The sequence below is a fragment of the Ammodytes marinus genome (assembly GCF_949987685.1).
Source record: "Ammodytes marinus genome assembly, chromosome: 23".
NCBI lineage: Eukaryota > Metazoa > Chordata > Actinopteri > Uranoscopiformes > Ammodytidae > Ammodytes > Ammodytes marinus.
The window spans coordinates 12,606,712-12,632,493 of NC_137227.1; the positions used below are offsets into that span (position 1 = coordinate 12,606,712).

Genomic DNA, 25,782 nt, shown 5'->3' on the forward strand with positions numbered 1-25,782 from the left:
TAACTCAACTCCCAAACCTACTGCCAGTTTCTAGAAGATACTTTCTTCAAGCAGTGGTACAGGAAAAAGTCTGCATCCTTCAAGAAGACCATGATATTTATGCAGGACATGCATCAAAGTACTCAACTGCATGGCTAGCCAGTAAAGGCCTTAAGGATGAAAAAGTAATGACATGACCCCCTTCCTCACCTGACTTAAACCCTATTGAGAACCTGTGGGCCCTGCTTAAACGGGATATTTACCGTGAAGGAAATCAGTACACCCCTCGGAACAGTGTCTGGGAGGCTGTGGTTGCTGCTGCACAAAAAGTTGATCGTCAACAGATCAAGAAACTGACAGACTCCATGAATGGAAGGCTTGTGACAGTTATTGAAAAGAAGGGTGGCTATATTGGTCACTGATTTTTTTTTTTGACATGTAGGACATTTTTATTTGTAAATTTTGAGTTGTTTTATTATTCTCACTTTAACAGATGAAAATAAACAAGTGAGATGGGAAAATTTTCGTTTATTTATTTAGTTGCAGAATACTAATAGTTGCCTAATAATAGCAAAGCATATATATTCTCGTAAGAAAGACAAAACCTAAACAATTTTTTCCCTCCAGGTAAATCCGATGCAGGATTCAAATTCTGGGCTGACAATGGAATACAAAAAATTGGAGATTTATTTAACCCAGTCACGAAATATCTGAAATCATTTGAAGAACTAACTGCTGACTATAATATCCCCCGTAATCAATTTTCTAAATTTTTACAATTGCGGAATTTTAATTTTTATTCCATACTGCCATGTGTAAAGTATCCGAATTTTATTTAATGTGTACGGACAATTTGGGGCGGGGCATAATCTCCAAATTCTATAACCTTCTAGTAGCCGAGTCCTCAGAGTCATCGGTAAACAGGCTGGAGGCTTGGAGGGAAGACCTACATGACAACATAACCATTGTGGACTGGGAGAGAGCATGTACCAAAGCACAATCACAAACAATTAACACTCGTCTTAAATTACTGCAGTACAATTGGCTCATGAGAACTTACATCACCCCAGAAAAACTCAATAAATTCAACAGTGACGTTCCAGATATCTGTATCAAGTGTGAGAAGGAAAAGGGTACTCTTTTTCATTGTCTTTGGCAATGTGAAGAAGTTAATAAGTTTTGGGAGGCTGTGAGGAGGTGTATCCGGGATATTATTCCAATACAAATACCTTTAGATGCCAAACTTTTCTTACTCGGCCTATATCCAGAAAAGTATAATATTAGGAAAGGACACCGCATATTTTTAGAAATTGGTATATTGTTGGCTAAAAGAATAATTGCTCTGTCATGGAAAAAAGTGGGCATGCCCAGTTTAAATAAATGGATTACTGAGTTATCTACAACTCTGCCCTTAGAAAAAATTACATACATTATCAAGGCCAAGGAGTCACTCTTTAATAACGTATGGGGTCCGTTTATAAGTTTTCTGGAGAGGAGAGATATAGCACATATGATAGAAGAACCTGGGGATGAATAAATTGCCCTCTGCAACGCTCACGTGACTATATGATGAATACTACATTGTAATGTGATTTTACTTGTATTCCCCGATTGCAACATTAGAAATACTACAGGACTTATTGTTTGTCTGTTATATACTTTTGGTTTTGTTTGTTAGACGCCTGAATTGAGAGGTCTCACGTTATTTTTATTTTCGTTATTTAAATCCTGTTGTACTTGTGATATATATATATATATATGTTTTTTTTTTTCATATATCTTTTTTGTAATGTCCTACACCTTGGTGCTAATATAGGGTACAAACCTGCTGATTAATGTGTAAGACTTTGTATGTGCAAAATGTTAAAAATCAATAAATACAATGTTGGAAAAAAAAAAAAGAAAGACAAAACCTCACTTTTACTTTCAGGTTTAGGTTCTTTAAAATTTTGGATTGACCGAGAGCACTGTAGTTGTTCAATAATAAAATGAATCCTCAAAAATACAACTTGCCAAAAAAATTTGCACACGGTGTATTTTAGGAAAACTGAACATTTATTGAAGTAAATTAAACAATATTCTTAAATTAGGAGCTCGAATGGGAGCTTTCAATTCACCAGCTCGGTACTGTACGTGCTCCAAGGTTCCTGTCGGCCAAAAGTCCACACAGTTTCTGTCTCACAGTCCAAAAGCCGGCGTGTCATTCCGAGCGACGCCACGCTATGACAAGGCATATGATTGGACACCTTCACTTGTCATTATAGTGGGTGAACTCCTTCAGAGCCCACTTTTTCATTTCTATCTCCTGCCGTAATCTGCAGTACTCCTCAGCCAGGGCCTCGAACTCTTTGCCCAGGATCTCAAAGGAGGACAGCTTTGACTCCAGAGACTGCTTCTCCACCTGACGGCCCTTCAGCTCAGAATCCAGCTTCTCTCTGAAGTTGAAGCAAAGCAACAAAAGATTTTAAGTTTTTTTTTCCTTGTGGAAAAGTATTTGCAAGAATGTTATTTCTATAATACCTCATTCTGAAGGTTTGGATTCAGTTAAATTTCAAAAGTTTTTTAAATGAAAGACACTAGAGACAATGATATGCAGTCCCACACTGACTAAAACTGTGTTGCCTTCTATAAGTGGAGTGATACTGTATGGATAAACAATTAAGACGTCAGAGATGGACAAAAAGCCACTTGCCTTATTTTCCTATGGGCAGATATTGAGTCCACTGTGTACGTGTCCACCTGAATTTCCGCCATCTCAGTCCTTCAAAGGAAGGAGAGAAAAACATATGTTAAGAAAAAATATTTATAATAAATTCTCAATTGAAAGTGACCAATACATCCAAAGTATCACCCTGTATTTAAGCAGGCAAATAACTGAAATCTCCTTACTTGATCTTCTGCAAGACTAAATCACATTTTCCTTCAAAGTAGTTTAACTTCTTCCCGTCCAACTCCGTCTGGATCCTCAGCCTGTGGTCCAGGATGAGAGATTGGAGAAGCTGAATGCACTTAATCATCTCCTGGACACCAATAAGAAAAAAGAAATTAACTGAAGAACAAAATTCATTTTTTCCACACTATATCCAGTGAGTAAACCTCTTCAAACCTCTTGGGCGTGGCAATGCCCAAGAGGTTGGCTTGTGGGTGGGGCGGTCGTCCACTGGATTGCAGGGTTCTGTGGTTCGATCCCCCACCTACACTGAGCCCCAAATTGCTCCTGATGGTTCAGAGAGCGCCTTGCATGGCAACTACTTCCATCTGTGTATGAGTGTGTGTGTATGGGTGAATGTAGTAAGAAATGTAAAGCGCTTTGGGGCTGAGAAAATCATCTTTACCATTTTTCAAAACAAACACACAAATACAAAATGCTAATAATCTCATGTATTTTATGCAACGTTTATATGTTAACTTGCTTTAGTTAAATATGTGTATTGAAAGAGGACTCACAGAGAGGTACAGTTGGGTCTGTCTTTGCAGGAGAACGGTGCTTTCCCGGCAGGTCTCCTTCAAGCTCTCTGCTCTTTTCTTCTCGTTGTCCAGCTGCGCCGACAGATGTGACAACTTGATGTTCTTCAGACCCTCGCTCTCGTGCTCTGGAAGAGAAAACAAAACAATGTGATCCTCGGTTACCATGTCGATTCAGAACAGTGACTAAGAATGTTCCCCTGGTGTAGTTGATACTGTACCCCAGTCTGGTTGATAGTAAGAAAGCAGGCCGAAACACTTCTTCTTCAGATGTTTATCCAGCTCTTTGGGAAGACCCTGTTTCATTCTTTGAACATTCTGGTGAAAAATAAAAAAGCAATGGTCCTGAAGCATCGCTCTACTGATGCTACACACATATTCACAAATAAATAATCTTCATTTACAGAAAGAGAATTTGTTCCGTATTTTTTTGGGGGGTTGTGGCTCACTCACCTTCTCTAGTGGCATCAGCTCCATCAGGTGTTGTGAGTTCAGACCCAGAACAGAGGGCTGGTCTTGGCTGGTGGTGCTGCTGAGATCCAGCTGTCTGACGCACTGAGACACCAGCAGACACTTCTCCATCGTCTCATAGAACTACACACACACACACAGACACAGACACAGACACTTATATTACTGTTGTTTTTAGCACCATCCAACTCAAAAAAGCATAGTAAGTGATCTCATGTCAAATGGTAAACATGCAGTGTGCTGTTAAAAAATCTTATATGATGTGGTGATGAAGTTAAATTCCATACTGCCATGTGTAAAGTAAGTTATAGTACTAGTACCAGTGTGGCTTTAATAACCCAAGATTAACATGTTGTCAACTGTTTAAATGAAGGCTTTGTGCATTTGTGGACCGTGCATGCGAGTGAGTGGAACGTACCATGTGCTGGTCAGGGGGTACGGTCGCGTGTTGCTTCCTGATGGTGTGTTCCTGGATCATCTCCTGCAGCCCTTTGTGGACGCATTCGGAGCGCAGCCAGTGACGCCTCTGGCTTTGCAGCTTCTGCTCAGCCTGGGCAAGAAACATTTATAAGAGCTCTCACACACACACACAATACCTACCAAAGTCAGAGAGAGAAATGCTTCATCTCTGCAATTGCAGTTTTAAATGGTTTCCAGTAGAAGCGGATAAAACATGTACTACTTACTGTTATTTAAAAATAACCTTTAAAAAAGCTAAGACCTTTTCGAGTAGTCGAAGTTAAGTTCAGTCTGACTCTGAACTGTATAATGCTGCATCTTGCAAAAGCAGGTTACTTGTATGTTATACCTTTTCAAGCTCTGTTTTCAGTGGGACGGTGAGTCCGGTTTGGTCCACATGTTGTGCCAGGGTTGCCAGGAGTTTACAGAAGTGAGGGTTCTGGGTCAGGTCATCTTCTGTGACGTCACACAGAGGGAAGGTGGCCAGAACTGGGAGGGGGGACAGTAAACACAGTCATACAAAACAAATAACTGTCAGTAAATGTACAACAGCACAGTACTCGACTTTACTTAATGCTAATTCAGCCTCTTTCCCATTCAGCCTTTTTTCCCCACACTGTATGATTAGGTTATAGCTATATGGCATGGATAAGCTATGGATAAGCTAAAGTGTAATTGTTGTAACAGTAAACAGCAGTTAACATTAAGTAAGCAAACTGACCCTGTTGATGCAAACTGTCCCCCTGTCCAAACGATGACAAATTCGCAGACCAAGGACCAGTTGACATGTTCAGCTGTATTATGTATTTTGTTAACCAGGCAACTTGTCCGATTCTCTATTTCTGAAGAGCTTTTTTCGCCAACGTTGAGGGTTGAGAGAGACCGGTTGAGATTACTGCATGAAAACAAAATGCGCACTTCCTGAATCAATTTGCGCGCGTTTGCAGGAAGCGTTCTCATTGGTTAACTGACCCACGTGCTCATAGAACCTTTCTTTATAGGTCCATGCATACGATACAACCAGAGTTGCCTGCGAGAACTTCAAAAGCGTTTGAAATGATCGGACATTTGAATGTTTTCTAAAGAAAATAGTTATAAGCATATCTATATAGATCTATTTAATGTAAAGCTTTTGCCATAGCCTAGATATGAACTGTCAAATGCAACACGGTGATCCACAATACAACAGATCCTCTTCAGCCAGCTACTGTCTCTGCCACATTAGCCTTAACTGAGGTTAACATGAAAGCCTGTATTACAACAAGAAACTCTCATACTATCATATGGAGTAAAAGCTGCAATTAGTCTTTCAGTGAAGCAGAAGGGTCACCATCATGATTTTCAGATATGCTGCGCTATAGGCTACTTATTGCTCCCTGCCGCCCCCAATTTGGATTATCTATAAACTCTGATATGGACCATGAAGTGCATACTGCTGCATCTAATGTCAGCTCTGAGTCTGCACCTCAGATGGGCTGGGAGAGGGACTCCTCAGAAGTCTCTCTGGATGAAGAGATGGACACTGTGGCTGTTTGACACACAATCATACAGTTTAACATGCTTTCATTGTTAATACATTATTGGTCAGGTATGAGACTTATGTGGTTTTGAAGCTACTTGGAGGAAAAAGGAAAAATAGAGAGTGTGTGCTCTCTTCATTCATTTCTGGGAGAACACGGTCTGAAGTGTACGTCAACAAGAGGCTATAAAATAGAAATATAACAATGTTGGTAACATACTGTAGAAGTATAAAAGTGAAATGCATGGTAGGGGAGAGTGGGGTGAGATGTGCCACTTTTTACTCAATTATGATAAAATAAAGTGAGGCCTTGATAGTTATGTCTCCAACTCAAATATGTACATATACTGTATTTCAGGGTGTTGTGCATCCCTGGCAGTAAAAACTTTGGATCTGGAATAAACTGTTTAAGAAATATAGCTTTCGAAAAAAAAGTTGTCTTGTGGCACAACTTACCCCCGGTGTGGTGTAAGTTCTGCCACAGGAGAGAATACCATGGGGTAAATTGTGCCATTGATTTATATCTCATAAACTGTAATGCAAGACAAATCCATAAGAAAATTACTTATTTAAGGTTTATTTAAAGTAAATAAAGTAAATATTTTACAAAGATTGAAGGTCAATTTTCTTAAACAAGGCTTAGCGGATCTAGGTGGTTTTACCTGCAAAGCTCACATTGACAACCTCACCATCATCATCTTTCTGGCCATCTGAACTCTTGTCAGTGGTGTCGTTAAGTGGAATGGAGATGTCAGTCTCTTCTGAGCTACTGTAGATGATCAATTTATTTTTGGTGACTAGAGTATACAGCCATGCCACTGGCACAACTCTCCGAAATGTACTTTGCAATAGCTGCTCTGTGCTTGTGGAACCAACTGCCACCTGACAAATGTGATTCCCCTCCATTTCTGCCTTTAAATCAAGGCTCAAAACCCATATGTACACCCTGGCTTTTCCTCCCCATTAACTATCTTACCTCTGCACTACTATCTTTGTTTATATGTGGATGTCTGGGCTTTATGTCTTTTATTTTTGTTATTGTTATTTTACCTTCATTGTTTACCTACTGAATGCACTATGTACAGCACTTTGAACAGTGCAAACTGTTATAAATGTGTTTTTATAAATACATTTTATAAACTTAACTACTTACTTACTTATAACTCACCTAGGCCCTTTAGCACAAATCACCCCAACCCCAGAAGTTTGGCTAGCATGATGCAGCAGTTTAGGGCTGACATCGTGCTAACTGTATAGACTCAAAGTGTAGCATACTAAAGCACTAAAACATGTGTCAAATGTTTTCAAACTTGTCTATAATTGTTCAGACACATTAATCAAAAAACCTTGATCATGGAAATGTTACTACTAAAGGCAAAACAGTTTTTTTAGCTTAAATGTGCTTATATCTTATTCCTTGTATCTCCCTTCTTTACAGGATGAGTCAAATGGATGGCTCTTAAATATATTGTTACATTTCCAATTTCTTCCACTGTTTTCTAGAAACAAGGGGTGGCACAATTTCCCCATTGGCACAACTCAGGCCACTCTCCCCTATAATAATTGGTCCAAGAACTGTGTTCTCAGTTTTATGTGACATATTTTTGAGGTTGGTTTATGATGATGAATTCTGCTATTCTATCTCTATCTATTTCTTTGTAGGTCCATGTTCTATCCAGACAGTGTAAATTCAGTCTATTCTGTTTTATTTAAAAAAATAATGAATGGATGTTCAAACTTTTCTTAACCCAAGCAACCAAATCCAGGCCATGATGTATCTTATAAGACATGTCTAGGCAAATAAGAAGAAAAATAAACAAATAAGAAGATCAATACATTTCATAAAAAACAAACTTGGTGTATGTTTGGGAATATTAAATAATCTTAATAATAAAATCTTGTGGCGAACTTCAAGATTACCTGGCCCTATAAAGAACCACGCTCCTTGAATCCGACCATTCAGCTGTCTGCTGCATTGAGAGACGGTGTCTCCCATCGTCTTTTGATGCCAATCATCATTCTCCTTGCCCTCAACATCAATTCAGATCTGACATTTTCTTGCCCTTGGCACTGACCATCAGTTGTTGCGGTTGGTATTGGCAGTAAAGCTGACTTACTTTGAGCTTGTTGAACTTCCCAGACAGTGGGGATATTGCAAGCATACGTTTATTATTGCTTGAATAAAGGTCTATAAAGTTTTTATGTGCCTTTCTTTTTGCATTGGCTCTGCCAGATAGGCTATGTTTAACTTTTTTTCTCTGCCCTTGCTGCAGTGGGAAAGACAATAAATTCAAAGTCAATTGGCAATATCCCTCTAAAAGTATAGAGCTTGGCTAGCTGGTTGCTGGGGATGACGGCTTCTATTAAAATAATCATAGTCTAATTATTTTTTCCTTGTCAGTATTTTAATATTGATTAGAAAATATTGTATGACACTTGTCTGTTGTCAGCTTTGGCTGCTGCACCAGAATAGATCGACGATAGAAGATGAGTATCTTCTGGTGTTATCTATTCTGATTATTTTGTTCCAAATGATTTGCCATGCACAGTTTAAACAGCTGTGTCAAGACAGTGTAGACTGTGGAAACGAAGCAATTCATTGAGCAGTTCATACCCTTTCCATTCTTAGGCTAGCCATATTGAATACTGGGGTTACCACAATTTGTGAGTATTCCTGGCTTTCCCTGTGACCTCTGGCCTCTCCTGTGTGTGCTTCTCACAGCTGTTTCCTACCAACAGCCATTGCCCATATCTGGTCTTCTCAGTGCTGCATTCCTTTGCACCCCAACCCTTACCTAACTTTGCAGGGACAGCTTTACATGTATTAACCAATTTAACTATAATTTGCGACCAGGCACAGTGTTGTAGGTCTAAAACAAGACAAGATATGCAGAAAGGCTATAAGGATATCCCTACTGCTTTGCCCCCCCCCCCCATCCATCCCTAAAATATGGGGGTTTCTCGCATGTGATAACTTTTGACTGGCACGTAATATATAATAATAATATATAGCCTACTGTAGTAGGGTATATCAACTTTACTGTAGTGCTGCTGTTTACACAATGGCTAGTGGTCCTCTCTCATCAATGAATGGTCAAAATGACATAGGGGAGCCAGTCAATTTGTGTAAGATTATAATTGACACGGAACAAGGCCAATGAATTGTGTTAGGGTGAGACTTTCCACATTTTATTGGTCACACTTATGGCCCAACCCTTATTTGCTAAACCAATTAGCGAAAGCTAGAGTTGATTGCCGAGGTCTTTGGCCAATCATAAGCCAGGAATTCCTAATGGGCGGGTGTTTGTCACGGAGGGGTGGGGTGTTCGAGGTCATTCAGTCCCACTCTGATTCACTCTATCGGCGTGTGTTTGTGGTAACGGGTAGTTGGAGTAAGGAGTCGCCGGGCGGTAGTGCACCTCAAACGCATTTTTTTTTGAGAAGAAACGCCGCTTAAAAAATTGCACCCCCGTTTGAAGAAACGGCCCCCGGTGACGACTTCTGGGAAATTAATCAACACAACGACTGCGCCACACGCACAACCAACAACTGCAACCGGGCTATCCAATGCTAGCCAGCTAGCATCCCAGAAAACTGACGGGATCAAGGTGTTGATAGCTAGCCTCCCAGCTAATTAACCATCAGCTAGCAGCCTCCAGCCGTAGCATCATTAGCTTGGCTTTCCTCCTCGCGCACGTCGAGACTTAATCATCGCTCGCGGCGGTGCCTTTCAGCTCGCGAGCGCCCAAACCCCTTATTCGGACGAAAACAGACAACGGAGCTTTCCCAACTCGCTGCCGCTGGAGACGGCGTCTGCGTTGCATTAGTTGACACCATCACACCCATCTCCCCAGCCCCTTTTCCTCTGCCCCTCTCCCACCACCCGACACACTGGAAATCCACAAGCGGCCGGAGAGCGGCGAAGGCCCCGCGAAGCTGGAGGTGGTAACGTTACCGGACTCTCCGGGAGTCGTAACGGCTACGGACAAGCTCAGCCGCGGGGACCTACCGACCAGTACTATGGACGGTCTCGCCGTGGAAGTTCGCGGCTCGAATGGGGCCTTCTACAAGGTAACATGGCTCACAGACAGTCGTAGTTTCTAGTGGTCCCAGATGAAAGTTTTGTTTCAGGGAAAAACTGCTAGGTTTCATTCTTCCGAGCTCTGCACGGCCAGCCATGACATGACTAACGTTATCTCACTTTCTCCTATGACGAAAAGGGATGGTTTTGCGTTCTATTAGGGCTGGCCATTGTGGGTTGGGTAGCTAGCTCCAGTTAGCTGTTAAGCTAGGTCCTCTTGTCATCACCATGGCATGCATGGCCTATATATATATATTTTTTTTTATATAGTTTATTAAACATTGCAATATTACTGTAAGTTATACCGTTGAAAGATCCCATTAGTTTTGAAGAAAGCATTTATGAGTGAAGAGGGCTATTACACAGACAGTTAGTATGATGAGAGGCTCCATTACGAAGCTCACATACTTCATATTTGTTTTTTTGCCCAACCCAGGTTACTAGCTACACTAGTGAAGCTGAGCTACATCCCATGTGTATTGCTCTGACAAAGTAGAGTTAGTGTCGGTTTCTGTTTCGATTCTGTCTAATTTTCAGAAGAAAGTATGCATTCATATTCCAGAAGCATGCCTTCAAGTCTTTGTTGCTGCTGGGACACATCCTTTTAAAATATGCTTCTCAGAGACTGCAAATTGAATTCTACAGATACATTTTAAGAGAAGACGGCTTGAATATCAATGTGTTTTTAATTTATCTTGCATCCGTTCTCGGTGAACATTGCAGGTGCTGACATGATTGCCATTTCATAGAGTATAAACTGCCAAAAAAACAACCAGATGTAGGTAATTCCAATCCAAGTTGACACCATGATGATGGTTGTGGATAAGCAAATAAACCCAAGCTACTCTCCCCGCTTTCTTTTGACGTCTCTTTTTTTTATTGCCCTTCATTTAAACAAATGTCTTCCTCCACACGCTCTCCTTCGGGTGTTCTGCTGGTCGACCGACCACATGGCGTTTGAGCAACCAGCCTATATTTACTCTCCTCATGCTGCCTCACCTGTCGTTCTGTTTTACAGGGTGACAGTTTGGCTCTGGCGTGAATGAACTGTTTCCACTCGTGTCTGTGACGTCCGCAATCTCACCCTTAATTTTGTAGCGGATAAGACGGACACCTAACTGTGTTATCAACATCCTAAATGTCATATTCCAGGAGATATGCCGTCCTTGATTGGAGTGAGTGGGCCAAAGAGCGTTATTGCTTTCCCCCCCTGTTGGGATTGACACACAGAGTAAACGGTTTTGCTTCTTGAATGCACTTCATTCACCCTTTGTGTCGGTGTGTGAGTCAGTTAGTTTTTCTTTGTAACTATGCATCGGGATCATATTTATGAACCTATCAAGGCAATGCAGCACCTGTCTGGAAAATGGCACTTTGTCCTGTTTATAGCCTGCCTCGTTTTCAGCAGCAAGCACATAGTGATGCTAATAAAAGCCTAAGGTAGAATTCAAACTTTTGAATTCTGAATGCTTAGTGATTTTTCCACATTATCTTCTTTTTCTGGCTGGATATCTTTCATCCACCAAACTCACATTTATGTTTTATCATAAGCGGTATAATCAAAGGAACGTATATGAGACCATTGGCTACCTACTTGTGGGTAAAAAAGATGCTACTATTTTTGTGCATTTTCGTGAGTCAAGAAGGCTGCAAACCAAAAATGTCTTGTTCGCAGCATGGATGTGCTAAAGCAGCGTCATTAGGGAACCGCTTGTGACCCCCCTCTATGCCCCCAATTTTTAACCTGCCTTGTCATGCTAGAACGAGAGCTTACCTGCCCTTTGACCTGGTAGCACTTGGTGGACACAATACCAAATCTGACATAACAGGTTACAAGCAGCTGCCTACTATTGTGACCTTTTAGACACTGGACACAGTCGGACCTTTTGTCTTGTCTGCTGGCCTATTTTCCAGAAGCATGATGCCAACCACTAGTGTCAATACAGAGGTGTGTGTGTGTTCCAAACAGCAGTAAGTGGTTGTTGATAATCAAGGGGGTTGTAGTAAAAGAGGACTACTTAAAGAATGTAAAAGGGTGTTGTGTCCACTCCACACTCATTTGGACCCTTAAATGCTACCCAGCGATGCAAATATGGGCACCCCGATCCAGCAGGTGAATCCTGAATCACACACACACACACCCATGCTTACAAGTGAAGGGACTGCCCGACTTCTCTGTCCCATATACGGTTATGTCACACTGAGAGACAAGCCACTCCCACCGCTCTCCTCCTGTCTCTTAAGTGCTCAGCGTTGGGGGGGTGGGGTTGTTGTTCAAAGTTTGGAGCCACCGACGAGATTTGTGGACGGTCAATGACGGACAAGGAACACGTTTTTTTAAATCATAATGATCTCTCTCGTAATGGTGGTCTCTGGGCTGTCTCATAATCTGTCCATATGAGCAGAGTGAGAAACTTCCTGTCCCCCCCCCCCCATTCCCCAAACATGTGCTCTCATGACCATGCCTTTTGTAAAACTATAGCCTTCCAACTTCACAAAAGAAAGCATGTTTATTTAAATGTTGCTGTTGTGAGTGTGAGATATTTCCTTGTGGCCTGTACTGTCTCTAGGAGAACTTAAGTGTTCCCCATCCCTTAAATCCAGCACAGAATTCTCAACCAAAGAACTGCGTCAGTTATGTGACGTCTCAACTCTCAAAAAGCCAGCAACAATAAGAGCATCGGTCTACCGCGGCTCACAAGTCGCCTATCTGGGTTGTTTACATGCACAAAAAAATCAAACGCTCACAGCTCTACCCCCCTTATCATTGTCTCTTGTCTTTTGCATTCACTTAAATAACATTCTCTTCCTCTGCTTTTCTTTAAGGGTTACATCAAAGATGTCCACGAAGACTCCCTCACAATTGTTTTTGAAAACAAGTAAGTTGGCTCTGTCTGTTTTAACCTCTCCTGTGTCTCTCCTTTTGGACAAACAGTCCATACGCACGCAAATTAAGCCTGAGCTGTGGTGATTGAGAGTTACGACAACTGCTCCAGGCCAGAGTGCTTTTACAGAGACTTTAAAATGGTCCTCTTCAGCACCTGGTCTTTGCATGCAGCTGTCCACATATGTCTTTTAAGGTTTCTTTTTTTCCTTTTTTTTTTTCTTACCTCCTGTCCTGACCCCTCCTGCCCTTGCCATCCTGATAGCACTCCTAGCCCCACCCACTGTCTCTTTCCACCCTCCCCCCCGCCCCCCCACACACACACACACAATCCCGTTGGGTCCAGCTTTATCTAGTTGGCTCAGAGTCTAGAGCAGGGTGCCCCTAAAAATAGTGACCCAAGGTATGCAGGGGCGGGAGGGGGGTGGCAGAGCGGTGGCATGTGTCGCTTTTGGGATGGCTCCTACCCCCACCTACTCCTTTTACTTGCTCTGAGCACATGGTGATGTTGGAGTAGCTGATATAATGATATTAAAAAGGCTTTTCAATTAATGTTTAAATGTGTCCCTTTTTGTAATAATCTCCAATTTTACATACAACTAATTTCCCCAACTTTATGGCCCTATGTTGTGCTATTTTCAAGTTTCTATAAGGTCCTCGTGCAATGAACATAGTCACTCACTGTCCGGACACACTCCCCCCAACCTCCTTATTAAAGTTAACGAGCCATTTTTAATTTTAATGTTCATTATGTCTGTTAATGTGCTGCACAGCATTGAGCGGGTAATGCGCCCCTTTCGTTGCATTCCCAATATGACACTGGTGAAGAAGAACCCTTTTGTTCCCTATGATTGTTGTCGAGCCGACAGGTGATTGTGTTTTGTCTCTGTCTTGTCTTCAAAGCTGGCAGCCAGAGAGACAGTTGCCCTTCAGCGACGTGCGGTTGCCGCCGCCGACCGACTACAACAAGGATATCGGTGAAGGAGAGGAGGTGGAGGTAAGGCCTGTCTGCTTTGCGCCTCTCTGACTCCTCTCATCCACTTAACCTCTTGTCTCAAGGCCATTGTGTCTTTGCTCTCCATCAGACGGACCATTAGCCGCTACTCTTGACTTTTTTACTGACATTTCCAGGACCTCCAAATTATAAAAACGTAAAAAAATTAATATTTGTTTTATTAGAATAAATGCAGAAACGGCTTCAGCTACTATTTGTTTCACAACAACTCATATCGTCTTTAAAATATCAAACAACTTAATGTCATGTAATTAGCATTTTTTCCAAACCAAACGACACAATGATTAAGTGGTACGTTATGCATCCTGTCTGCCTGAATATAGAGAGACAGTGCATTGGTAAAATTCCATTGTAAATACCGCATAGCATAGGTCTGCTGTTTGCCTGCTGAACATCCTTGTCCACTGTTGTCACATCTTGTTTTCCACTTCAAACTGTTTAAAGCTCATTAAATGGGCGTCACAGTCATAGTTTTTAGTTTCTGACTCTGCTATCGTTCACTGTGTGTCTCCTTATAGGTTTACTCCAGGGCAAACGAACAGGAGCCATGTGGCTGGTGGCTGGCCCGGGTCAGAATGATGAAGGGAGAGGTAAGTGGCTGCTATAGAACCATTGGACATTATCTTTGAGAATACAACTGGGGAGGACCAAAAAAAAAAATCTTTTTGTACTAATGGTTCCATTGCTGCTGATGCATACCAAAGCAGAAGAGTGACCACTAATAGGCCTTTCACACCGCCGTAAAATCGGCGCTAGTTCTGGGCTTGTTCGGAGTTAGAGCCAGTGTTTTGGTTTCACACCGCCAGAGAGCCTGCTCCGGGCCGTAAAAACCGGGGGAACTCATACCCCAGGATTGAGCAGGGTTTGATAAGAACTGCTTGCGCGAACGGCTGGGGGAGGGATTATCCTGACCAACCAGAGCAACTCAAACCTCATGCCCGCCATATTTAAAAACACCGCTACTACGAGACGTAAACATAACATAATTACCGAACGTAGCGATCAAATTGACCGGCGAGAATACGCTGTATGGGTCCTGTTTGCTTAAGAAAGCAAAGCGAGAGCCAACAAGTGTAAAAATAAGACGTATTCGCCGCTGTTGTTGTGCTTAAAGCTAGCGGTAGCTTTAGCGTTAGCCACAAGAGCAGCGGCGTCGGGTGACGTACACACACGTTTACAGTGACGTCATGACGTTGCTCTCTTGCCGGCTCCATGGCTGTCTCCGGTCGATGTGAAACCAACCGGTTCATAACTGGGATAAGGCTGTAACCAGTTTTGAACTGACCCCAACACCAGCCTGGAACTGACTCTTGGTTCATTTTGGTGTGAAAGGCCTATAAGATGCCTGTTGCCTTAATGGTGTTTTTCAGATCCCCTTCCCACCTCCTGCATGTCTCCATTCATTCCTCTGATCAAGTAAATTACGAAGAACAGAATGACGCTGTTTTGTTGCGTTGTCATGTACACTCCAATCCACTTTCAAAAACATGCAGTTCTTGTTTTTTAATCCGGCCTAATTTGCCTAATCTTGACAGTGTCTCGGATGCACCGGGGGAATTGTTCCTGAGTTTTAGTGCCTCGACCTTAAATATCCTGGAGCTATTTAGTCAGAAAAATAATTAAATATTATGGAGAAGATGGTATCTTGTGTCAGTGATAAGATCTAGCTAGTCTAGCTTCCACTGTTTCACAGTATTTAATAGAGAAATAGAGGCCAAGTAGTTAACTTTCACTTTGTCTTGTTATATTGCCAGGAAGTGTTTCAGGGTAATGCTGTACACTGCATGTAGAGTACAGGCCTGTAGTAAGATAACTTGTGCTGGGTAAATGAGCTCAAAGAGTCAGCCAGTCCTGATGTGGGCTGACATTGTACCTTCATATTATATTTCCCATTCACCTTGTGCTTTATTCATACTGACCTGTTGTGTCGCAATGGATTTGCACCAGGCTCAGGGTAACGGGAACAGTTTCCTTATTTGGTCATATCTTTTATATATATATATATATTTTTTTTTTGATAATTTCAACTAGGAATGGCTCTTAGTATCCAGCATGGGGCTGGATAGTGTAATAGTGGGTCAGTGGGATATGGAAAAGACAAGTTGTAGTGTTACTGTGCCAAAGGGAGCTGCTCCTGCTGCTGCTGCTGGTGTAGTGCTGTTATTTGGAGCAGTCTGATAAGAGCCGGCAGGAATGTCTAACGTTGACTGATGGCTTTAATTCTGCCTTTTGAGCATGGAGTGTGCAGCGTTTGTCTCGCTGCCTCATTTCTCATAGTTCCCCCCATGACCCATCTGTCTTTTTCCTTACATTTCTTTGTTTCACAAACTTGGAGGTTGGAAAGGAGTGCAGTGTTGCTTCCTGAAATAAATTACAGAAGCTTTAGACTAAATGCTTCTTTGACGCAGAGCAGTGCTCTGTATACAGTATACCTTGCCCAGGTGTATTTTTTTCAATTCATATTGGTTATCAGAGCCATCAACCTTTTTCTTGTTTCTGGTGTGTCTGGCTGCTTTATTAAAAATCTCTATCTCTCGTGCCGTTTCCAGTTCTACGTGATTGAATACGCCGCCTGCGACGCCACATACAACGAGATTGTCACAGCGGAGCGCATCCGGCCCCTCAACCCCAACAGCCCTTCCTCTCGAACCTCCTTCCACAAGGTCCCCATCCCCATCCCAGAAGACCTGAGAGACATGTGAGTGTCCTTACACTGCAGATTGATTTCTACAATGAATGGATGTTTTCACATGTCTTAACACCTTTCTTCGAGTGCGGTGATGTTATAACGAATGCTGCTGCCAAGTGAATAACTCAGCTGACTCTCCTGTGGATTATTTCCTGTTTACCGACAGCTGTGAAAATGACAGCATCCACAAAGACTTCAGGAAAGCTATCGGAGCCAACTGCATCTTCTACAGTGCCCAAACACACGAACTCATTGTGCTGGTTAGTAACTCAGAAATACCTCATGAGCAATTGAATGGCCTTGTTACATATCAACACATGGACATTTTCTACAAACGAGCTGGAGTAACTCTCAAATAGAAATCTGAAAAGGTTGGAATTAACTGCATTAGTTAGGACTTCTGTGGATTCGTCTCTTAAGTGATTTCTAGACAAACAAATGCAGCTTTCAGTGCTTTTAAAAGATTACTCGATTGTTAATATATTATAACTTAATCCCGTCTTGGTTTTCTCTCCACAGTCTACAAATGAAACCACAGTAAAGCGTGCCACTCTTCTGAGCGACATGCATTTCCGCAGCATCCGTACAAAGCTCATGCTAATGTCCCGCAACGAAGAAGCCACCAAACATTTGGAGGTAAAAAAAAAAAAAAAACGTCACCCTTCCAGAAGCTTTTCAATGTGCCTGTCCGTATGGCTTCTTATAACACATCCCCCTTTCCCCAGACGAGTAAGCAGCTAGCATCAGCGTACCAGGAGGAGGTGAAGGTCAGGGAGGACCTGATGGGCCTCGCCATCGGCTCGCACGGCGCTAACATCCAGCAGGCCAGGAAGGTGCCCGGTGTCACAGCCATCGAGCTGGAGGAGGAGAGCTGCACATTCAGGATCTACGGAGAGGTACCACACCTCATTTTTTTTGTCTTGTGTCTTTTGTATGTCAGTAATTGGACCAGTATATGGAAATGTATGTGTGTATTGTGATTTTGGTCAAATGCTTGTGTTGTGTTTTAGACCCCAGATGCAGTCAGGGCGGCCAGAGAGTATCTTGAGTTCAAAGAAGACTACTTTCAGGTACCCAGGAACCTCGTAGGTGAGTGAGCTCCTTAACATTCTATGAGGGAGCACATTATTGTTGGTGGAACACAGCGTATTCCTTACAACCACACAAATATACTTTCTCCTTACCAAGGCTTTCTTTTAACCATCCCCTTTTCTTTCTTTTCTCTCCCGCGCAGGCAAAGTAATCGGAAAAAGCGGCAAAGTCATCCAGGAGATCGTGGACAAGTCGGGCGTAGTCCGCGTCAGGATCGAGGGAGACAATGACAAAAAGCTTCCCCGGGAGGAGGTAGGCAGGCAGGGGGCAGGCAGGGACGACACTGCCAGCGGCAAAGAGGTGAATGGACCCCGCCGCCTCTAACTCCGCCTCTTACCCCCTATGCTTCACAATAAGCAATGCTACTTAATTGCCGCAGAGCGTAGAATCCTGTGCTTTGCCACTGTTCCATTCGGCTGCTTCGTCGCTATTGTTTTCTCACTAACACTTATGTTTGCATTGCTTCCCACTGCACTGCGTGTGTGGGTGCTTGGCTGTCAGCTTTCTGTTAATGGGTTGACACGTCTCTGTTGAGTGTGCTTCATATGATTTTTTTATTTTAATTGGTGACATATCCCTAACAATAGTAGTTCCCTAGCTTCACATTTGTTTCTATTCTGCATATCATTCTGGCCTTTCTCCAATATCTGTGGGAAGGAATCTGGTCCAAAAATTACCGGGTCAATCAGTGCCCCTTATAGTGTAAGGAAGCCCCTGATTGGTTCATGTAGTCGTCAATCTAGCCATGTGAAACCAGCCATATCTCACAAGCTTATTTGTCGATCCATTTTTTTTCGTCAAAGACTACCTGAACCAATCAGGGGCTTCCTTACAATAACGGATGGAAGGTGGGGAGGGCCCAGTCTGGCTAGGGGCTAGATTGACGACCACATGAACTAATCGGGGGCTGCCCCCCACTAACGGACGGAGCAGGGCTCCTCCCTACGGAGATCGTAGAACAGCCATACTGATCTGAAGAAACACAAATGTGAAACTTGTGAGATCAGCTGGTTTCTCCAGGCTACAGCAATGGGGCTCAATATGTAAACTGTTTAATAATCTGTTTCCTTTCAAAGAAAAGAAAAACTCAACAGTTCATCTCCTCCTCTTTGTGTTTTCATCAGGGCATGGTTCCCTTCGTGTTCGTGGGAACCAAAGAGAACATCAGCAACGCTCAGGCTCTGTTGGAGTACCACGTGTCCTATCTCCAGGTCAGTCAATCCTCCAAGTTCCCCAGTAGTAGGCGCCACTAGCCCCTTTCTCTGTTCCCGTCACTCAAATAACTTCAGAAAAAATAGACCTGCTTGTTTACAACTATTTCTTTGGTTGTAAATTGCAGCCATTTTAAAATTTGAATCCGTAAACAAAAAACATCTGGACACTCAGTTGAGGAAAGATGTTTCTTAGAAGCACAGAGGGACTGGGACCACTGTTAGGAAGTGTGGGAGTATGTGAGCGGTCATTTGGTATTGGTCACCTTTCTCCCTCCTGTCCAGCGCCACATGAGGGAAAAGCTGCTGAGAGGGCCTCATTTTGCCCTTACCTCATGTGCTTTTATAAATAGCTCCTCTCCCTGGGCTGGGGGGTTGACGGGTACGTCGGAGTTTAGATTACCAGCTATCTGGACCCTCAGCTACCCAAAAATAAAATCAACTCCACCCTCTCCACCCGCCCCTGCCTTACTTCCTTCACACCTCCCTTAAGGTTCAGCTGTCGTTGGTGGAGGCAGCTGTCACGCCGTTAAGTGAGACCCCCCCCCCTCTCTTCTAAATGAGCCGACCACTATACGGCCATAGAAAGTGCTGTCATTGCACTGCTGCCATTAGATGTCAATGCCCACTCCCCCCGTATCTATAGAGATGGCACACTGTATGTGGCCAACTGTAAAAAATGTGTCTGGTATTACAGTGATCCAGGCAAAATAATTGAACGTAGGTGGACTTGTGGTCACGGTCCCTCAAATTTCTAGTTGTTAACAATTGCTTTTCCCAACAAACAAAAAAATGTCGGTACCTGAGAAAAATCCCAACAACCCTAATCTGTCTAATCCAGTTTGGCATTCATGAAACAAAAGGGCAAAGGACATCTGAGCCAGCAAACGGACTGCGAAGCTCTACCCTTGTACTACACAATGTGGTACTCCATTTAGTCTCTGTCCAAAGAGATAAGTGATGGGGATAATCCACTTCTACTCAGTGTGTTTGCACATCCATTCTGTCATTCAAGGCACATCCGGAAAATGTTTGCTGTTTCCTACCATTAAGACAGCTGCCACTTGGGGCGCCCTTAGCTCAGTTGGTATGGCTCAATGCAGCAGAGTGTGTATGTGATAGGCCAAACAACAACGGTAATGTCATACTCTGTGTTTCCCACGGGAGTTTGTAAGACCATGTAAGAAGGAAATCACTCTAAAGAAAACATTAAATGGCTCAATCCGGTACTTTGAGAGCAAAATTTATAAATTAAATCTCTCGTGGGTTTAATAGTAATTTAATCATCAACATAATGGTTGTATAGGTTTGAATGGTGATGACAAAGCAATAAGGTCAGTCACAACGCATGGTAAAGAAGAGCAAACATTTCAACCCAAAGAAATCAAGCGGTTATTTTTGTAGGAAATATAGAATATTTAATAGAGAATGATTTATTATTAGCCAAATAATTTTAAAAAACATATGTTAATGTGTGTGTGTGTGTGTGTGTGTGTGTGTGTGTGTACAGTAAGGGAGTGGGGCTGGGGGGTAGTAACGTATGCTTTGCCAAAGCAAAAAACAGCATTGCTTATCTTGCCTAAATTGTAACGATAGTTTTGGTTCGTTTGTGTCATAAATGGCGGACTTTGTTTGAAAAAAAAATGTCTACTTCCCTGCCTCGTAGGAAGTGGAGCAGCTTCGCATGGAGCGTCTTCAGATTGACGAGCAGCTGCGTCAGATCGGAGTCGGCTACCGCGCGCCTGCCAATCGGACCGGGGGCCCCGGCGTGGAGCGGGAGAAGGGCTACTTGACTGACGAGAGCAGCAACTCACTTCACACCGCTCGCACCTACGGGGGCCGCGGCCGAGGACGCAGGCCCTCCAACGGCCAATACTCTGGATACGGTGAGAATTAAAGAGCTGGGGCTAAATATCACTGACATTTTGAGATTAAAGTAGAAATAATTATGTTAAAAAAAAACAAAAAAACATGCTTGATCCAGGCACAAACTCTGAACAATCCAACGCTTCTGAGTCTGAGGACCTCGGCGAGAGAGACCAGCGTCCCCGCGGCATAGGCGCCGATGAGAGGGGCTCCAGACGGGGCGGCAGGGGCCGGGGAACCAACTCAGGACGAGGCCGTGGAGGGCCAGGGTCCAAACCATCCAACTCAATCAGCTCAGGTAGTTAAATCATACATTTGAGGGCCTATACCAACTTCACTGAGCCTATTTTGTGTGTCAACATTTCACCCCTTGAACTTTTAAAGCTTTTGTATTCTTTGCTGTATCAGCCTTTTCACAGCTCATTCCAAAATCATATTAAAAATACTATTATATGGAACAGGCTGGCTTTCAACCTGCTGAGGTCTTGCAATAATGTTAAAATGAGAAACCGATCTTAAGAGGAAGGTGCTGTTTAGAAGTTGTCTGTTTTCCAAGTAACAGCTTTTGTATTTGAAATTTTCCTCCTTTAATGTATTTTATGCTGCATTCATATTGCCCTCTGGGGACAGTCAAAAAGATTGATTGATGATAATGAAATAAGGAGAGCTCACCTGAGATTCAGAGGGATATAAGTTCCCAACATTTCATTCGTTGGTGAAATGTGAACATTTTCCAGTTAGTCAGCTTAAGTCATCCCACAATATCAGTTTTTTTTTATAAGAAGACTTTGCAGTCAAAGTAGGGCAAATGAATAATAAAATATTCAAATAATTTTCTGTGTAATCCAGTGCTGAGGGACCCAGACAGTAACCCGTACTCCCTGCTGGAGGGTGAGGGAGAGCTGGCCGACGCAGACGTGGGAGAAGGCATGGGAGGAGACCGCCGCAGACGCTCCCGCCGTCGCCGTAACGACCAGGAGCCCAGCGTGATGGACGCCGCCGGCGAGTCTGACAGCCAGGCCACACCCAGCGAGAACGGACTGGGTGAGAACTTTACTGCTGCATTCATCTCACCTCCTGAAGCATGATAACTTAAGGCATAAACTGTTGCTATGACTAGGAATCAAGCAGGGGGTTGTAAATGAGCAGGGGGCCTAAATGAAGGCAGAAAAAAGCTTCCCAACTGTGATGTGATCAGAGATGGTAACCCATGTTTTCTCATTAGACGAAGAAGCGAGACCTCAGCGCCGCAACCGCAGTCGCCGCCGTCGGAACCGTGGCAACCGCCCAGAGGGAGGTTCAACCAGCCGCGAAAGACAGACTGCCGATAGTGGTAAGTAGCCCTTTCTTACTGTTTAATGTTTAAACCACCATCCTCTGGGCAGCTGGATTTTCAGTGGTATTGGTTCCATTATTAAAGGGACACTGTTGGCTATCCTTTAAGCAACAGCAGATAATCTGTATGCACAATGAATGGAATAAATCCAATCCATTTTCCGTGCCGATATAGCCGTAATTCCCCAAATCACAAATCAAATTATTACAAAGGATAATGAGGCCAATCCAGACCTTTCACCCCCATTCTGATGAACTTCAATTCTAAATGTTTTGCATTGTTGTATTATTCTCTTTTAATTTAGTGGTTTATTATGTAACCTTACACATAATAACAATAACAATAAAATATAATAGTTATATTCAGGAAAAAAGCTTTGTATTCAGTATTAGTATTTGCAGATATCTAAATGAAAGTGTTCAAATCGGATCAGAACTGAAAAAAATGTATAGGTGTATCTCTAAATGTAGCCCTTAGCAATTGCTCTAGCTAACGGATTCCATTGCTTACAGTGACTGTTGCTGACTACATATCCCGTCCTGAGTCCCAGAGCAGACAGAACTTGCCCCAGAAGGAGAACCACACTGGCCCAGAGCCCAAGGTACACACAGGGAATGCACACATTGACCTCCACTTTAGTTTTATTGACACAAATCAGATTGTTGGGACATAATCTCACTTTTTTCCCAACTTTCTTCTTTCTTTTTTTTGTACTTGCAGGAGAACGGGACCAACGGCCAGATGCCCGAGCGAACGCCCTCCAAGCGTTCCCCCAGCAAGGGCATGACCTCGCCCAGCGAGACCCAGACCTTGGTCAACGGGGTCTCGTAAAGAGCCGGCCATGCCCCCTCGCGAACCCAAGTCTAGAGCAAGACTCCATGGCAAACTCTGTCCCTGCTTGCATTAACTTAAACCTTAAACAGATGAGTGAAAATTACCTGACAAAATACCTGAATTCATACTATGAGAGTGAAAAAGTACAAAAAAAACGACAAACGCATCTACTTAAAAACACACGTTAACGGTGTATGCTATCCTATCTATCAGTACTTAGTGCTTATTTAAAAAAAAACAAAAAAAACAACTAGCTTGCCAAAAAAGAGCTGGTGGACATGACTTGATTTTTAAAAATACTGAAATACGAGAAACAGGACGAGACTTTTTTTGTTTGTTTTGTTTTTGAAAACGGTTGTCTTCTTTATGTCTTCTTTTTGTTCTGTTAATTTTGTTCATTGTTTATCACTGGTTTGGACTTGGCGGTCGCTCTCTCAACCAAAACAGACGCGTCTCTTTAACAGTGTTAAACGTACAGACGAGAGAGATTTAAAGCTGTAGGGAGCGGCGCACGAGCTGAGACAGTCCAATAGCTTATGTGACGCGATGTTCGCACACTGTACCTTGGAGTGGAGAAAGACAGACAGACGGATTGGAATATTGATAGACATTGTGCCTTGAATTTGAAAAAAAGAAGAAAAAAAGAAATAAAAAAAATGAGTTTTTCCATTAAGTTTTGCTTTTTGTTTCCCGAGAGGAAGAAAAGAGGGAGAGGTGATCTTCCAGGTTTTGTTCTTTCTTTTCCTTTTTGGTTCCAAGAAGAGAAACAGACCTGTGAGGGAGTGATGACTTAAAAATGAGTGAGGAGAGAACACAGTGACTGGCCGAAGTCTGGTGCCAAACACAAAAAAATTCAAGGCGCTTGTCCCTCGGTTCCGAGGTAGAACGGATGGCGTCGGAGCGTGCGTGCGTGTATGTATGTACGGACGTACGGACGTGCGCGGGTATGTGTGTGTTTGTGTGTGTGCACGGTTCAAGAGATTTGGCAACCACAAAAACCCAAACTGGGGGAGGGGCGAGGCAACAAAAAGGCAGCCCTGGGCGGGTCGCACAGTGAGGCATCTCTACTTATCAACAGGCCTGAGGGGGGTGTCGGGTGAGGGCGTCACTTCCTCCTCTCACCTGTTCTTAGGTCTTTTCGAGGGTCCAGGGTGGCACCCACACAGCCCCTTGCAAAACAGGACAGGCCCAGACCAGACAGACTTGAACTATAGATTTAGACTTAGAGAACTATACCGTGCCTCATTGCTCTGTGTCCGACAGGAGGGCGGCCCACACAAGTGTCTTGATAAACCACTGCAGCGCGCAGCTCCGGATGCACACAAGTGGTGACCACCTTCCTGGGAATGGGTGCTGCTAGTTGGGGTGGGGTGGGTTAGGGGCCTGGAGACTGCCGACTGGGATTGGGACAGCTTCAAATGACACGAGAGCCACATGACACACAGGCCCCACACTTACAGGTACACACAGTAGGCATACACCGGGGGTGCGTGCGTGCGATGCGGTCGAGAAACGCGATAGGAAAAACTTTGAAAAGGGGAGCCAAGCGGTCTGTACCTTGTACCTGGCAGTTTGGGTTGGCAAATGCAGAGTAAGAGAGGTAATGTAGAAAAAAACCCTCAGTGGCTCTCTGCTCATGTTGTTACTGTTGTCTTGGTTACAGCTCAAGTTCTTTTTGTTGCTATTTCCACATCTTAGAATAAAAAAAAATGAAATAAAAAATTGAAGTGAAATCACCCTCTTCTCTGGAGATGAACTTTGATTTCTCTGTCTTGTGAGTTTGCAGTCTATTTTTCTAACTTGCATGGCGTTTTAGTTAACGAGTAGTAGGTGGTGCCTGTCCTGTGCATGAGGAAAAAGGGTGTCATTAATCTGACTCACAAAGCCATTGTTTCATTCACTAGAATTGCTGCTAATGTACACATTGAATGTCCAACTAACGTAGAAACTCTACCTTGAAGAGAGAGAGAGAGAGAAACTATTTGTGACTTTGAAAGAAAAACCCCCGATCTTCTGCCAACCAGAACGTCCCAGTTTCTGTGGGTGGATGCGACTCATTCCTTTTTGCTCACGAGTTCCCCAGTCTCACAAAGTATTACATTACAAAGGGCAACATTGTGCATGACAAGCAAGCGTCCACATGACCAAAGGTTTTGAGAGACAGACGAGTGGGAGTGCGGTTTAAAATGGTGATGACCCGGATGCTGCTCTTAAGACATTACTGCTCACCTGTACCTTGTGTTTTTAAGAAGGATGAAACGAGCACTTGAGTATTTGTACCTTTTTTGGGGGAGGGGACGGGGATACAGTTAGTTGCATGTGAACGAGTGGAGGACTAGGCCCTATCTGGTATGTTTGTGTTGACCTTTATACCTCATTGTGTGAGTACTGTATTTTCCTTATGTATCTGTATCCCTCGCGTCCTGTTGGGAGACTGCCGGCTGCCGTGTGTGTGTGTGTGTGTGTGTGTATGAGTGTGTGTGTATGCTGGTTGTACAGTCGACTCCTCACTGTCAGATTTTGTCTCTGGTTTTCTCACTCATGTTCTGATGGCAATAAAGGACTTTTCATTGTTTGGTATACATTTATCTGAACAGTTTGTTCTTTCATAATTTTTTAAACACATCACAGCAGCCAAAAAAAAGTGAAGTGCAAGAGTAAACATAATTCAGGCATTGAATAATACTTTATTTTATTTAAGCAATTTAAAAAGTAGCAAGAAACAAATGGAAGATTTAAATGTGTCTTAAAGTTGTTATATTATTGTCTTCTTTATATTAGAAGTGAAGGTACTTTATACAGTATAGTGACTAAAATGGGATTTACAGAATCATGGTTTTTGTTTTTTGCAATTGTGTCCATTTGTTCTAAAGTGCTAAAA

The 25,782-nt window shown here is 43.0% G+C and overlaps 2 protein-coding genes across 3 annotated transcripts; one reads left to right on the forward strand and one right to left on the reverse strand.

Moving 5' to 3' along the window:
* Positions 1 to 2,073: 2,073 nt before the first annotated feature.
* On the reverse strand, positions 2,074 to 5,254 carry haus4 (HAUS augmin-like complex, subunit 4). 2 transcript variants are annotated; one of them, XM_080051567.1, is made up of 9 exons: positions 5,096 to 5,254; positions 4,724 to 4,863; positions 4,334 to 4,465; positions 3,898 to 4,038; positions 3,666 to 3,762; positions 3,427 to 3,572; positions 2,869 to 2,999; positions 2,672 to 2,740; positions 2,074 to 2,414 (listed from the first exon to the last, which is right to left on the reverse strand). In XM_080051567.1, exons 1-9 carry the CDS (start codon positions 5,160 to 5,162, stop codon positions 2,228 to 2,230), a joined length of 1,110 nt encoding a protein of 369 aa, XP_079907693.1. In that variant the 5' UTR covers positions 5,163 to 5,254; the 3' UTR covers positions 2,074 to 2,227. The 2 variants fall into 2 exon arrangements, with proteins under 2 accessions (XP_079907693.1, XP_079907692.1); XM_080051566.1 differs by having other exon boundaries at positions 2,074 to 2,410; positions 2,668 to 2,740.
* Positions 5,255 to 9,254: 4,000 nt separating this feature from the next.
* fxr2 (FMR1 autosomal homolog 2) lies at positions 9,255 to 25,495 on the forward strand. Its single transcript, XM_080052229.1, has 17 exons — positions 9,255 to 9,964; positions 12,801 to 12,853; positions 13,762 to 13,855; positions 14,392 to 14,463; positions 16,423 to 16,571; positions 16,729 to 16,822; positions 17,082 to 17,198; positions 17,288 to 17,458; positions 17,573 to 17,651; positions 17,797 to 17,954; positions 18,779 to 18,865; positions 20,532 to 20,751; positions 20,850 to 21,029; positions 21,581 to 21,775; positions 21,957 to 22,064; positions 22,580 to 22,668; positions 22,788 to 25,495. Exons 1-17 carry the CDS (start codon positions 9,914 to 9,916, stop codon positions 22,896 to 22,898), a joined length of 2,028 nt encoding a protein of 675 aa, XP_079908355.1. The 5' UTR covers positions 9,255 to 9,913; the 3' UTR covers positions 22,899 to 25,495.
* Positions 25,496 to 25,782: the final 287 nt, after the last annotated feature.

What these genes read in the sequence shown, in the direction of transcription:
- fxr2 (XM_080052229.1), top strand. Translation starts at nt 9,914, where the DNA reads ATGGACGGTCTCGCCGTGGAAGTTCGCGGCTCGAATGGGGCCTTCTAC. An exon ending in ATCCAACTCAATCAGCTCAG is followed by an intron (nt 21,030 to 21,580) that starts GTAGTTAAATCA and finishes TGTGTAATCCAG; the next exon opens with TGCTGAGGGACCCAGACAGT. An exon ending in ACCCAGCGAGAACGGACTGG is followed by an intron (nt 21,776 to 21,956) that starts GTGAGAACTTTA and finishes TTTTCTCATTAG; the next exon opens with ACGAAGAAGCGAGACCTCAG.
- haus4 (XM_080051567.1), bottom strand. Translation starts at nt 5,162, where the DNA reads ATGTCAACTGGTCCTTGGTCTGCGAATTTGTCATCGTTTGGACAGGGG. An exon ending in TGAAAACAGAGCTTGAAAAG is followed by an intron (nt 4,466 to 4,723) that starts GTATAACATACA and finishes TTTCTTGCCCAG; the next exon opens with GCTGAGCAGAAGCTGCAAAG. An exon ending in AGACCCAACTGTACCTCTCT is followed by an intron (nt 3,000 to 3,426) that starts GTGAGTCCTCTT and finishes ATTGGTGTCCAG; the next exon opens with GAGATGATTAAGTGCATTCA.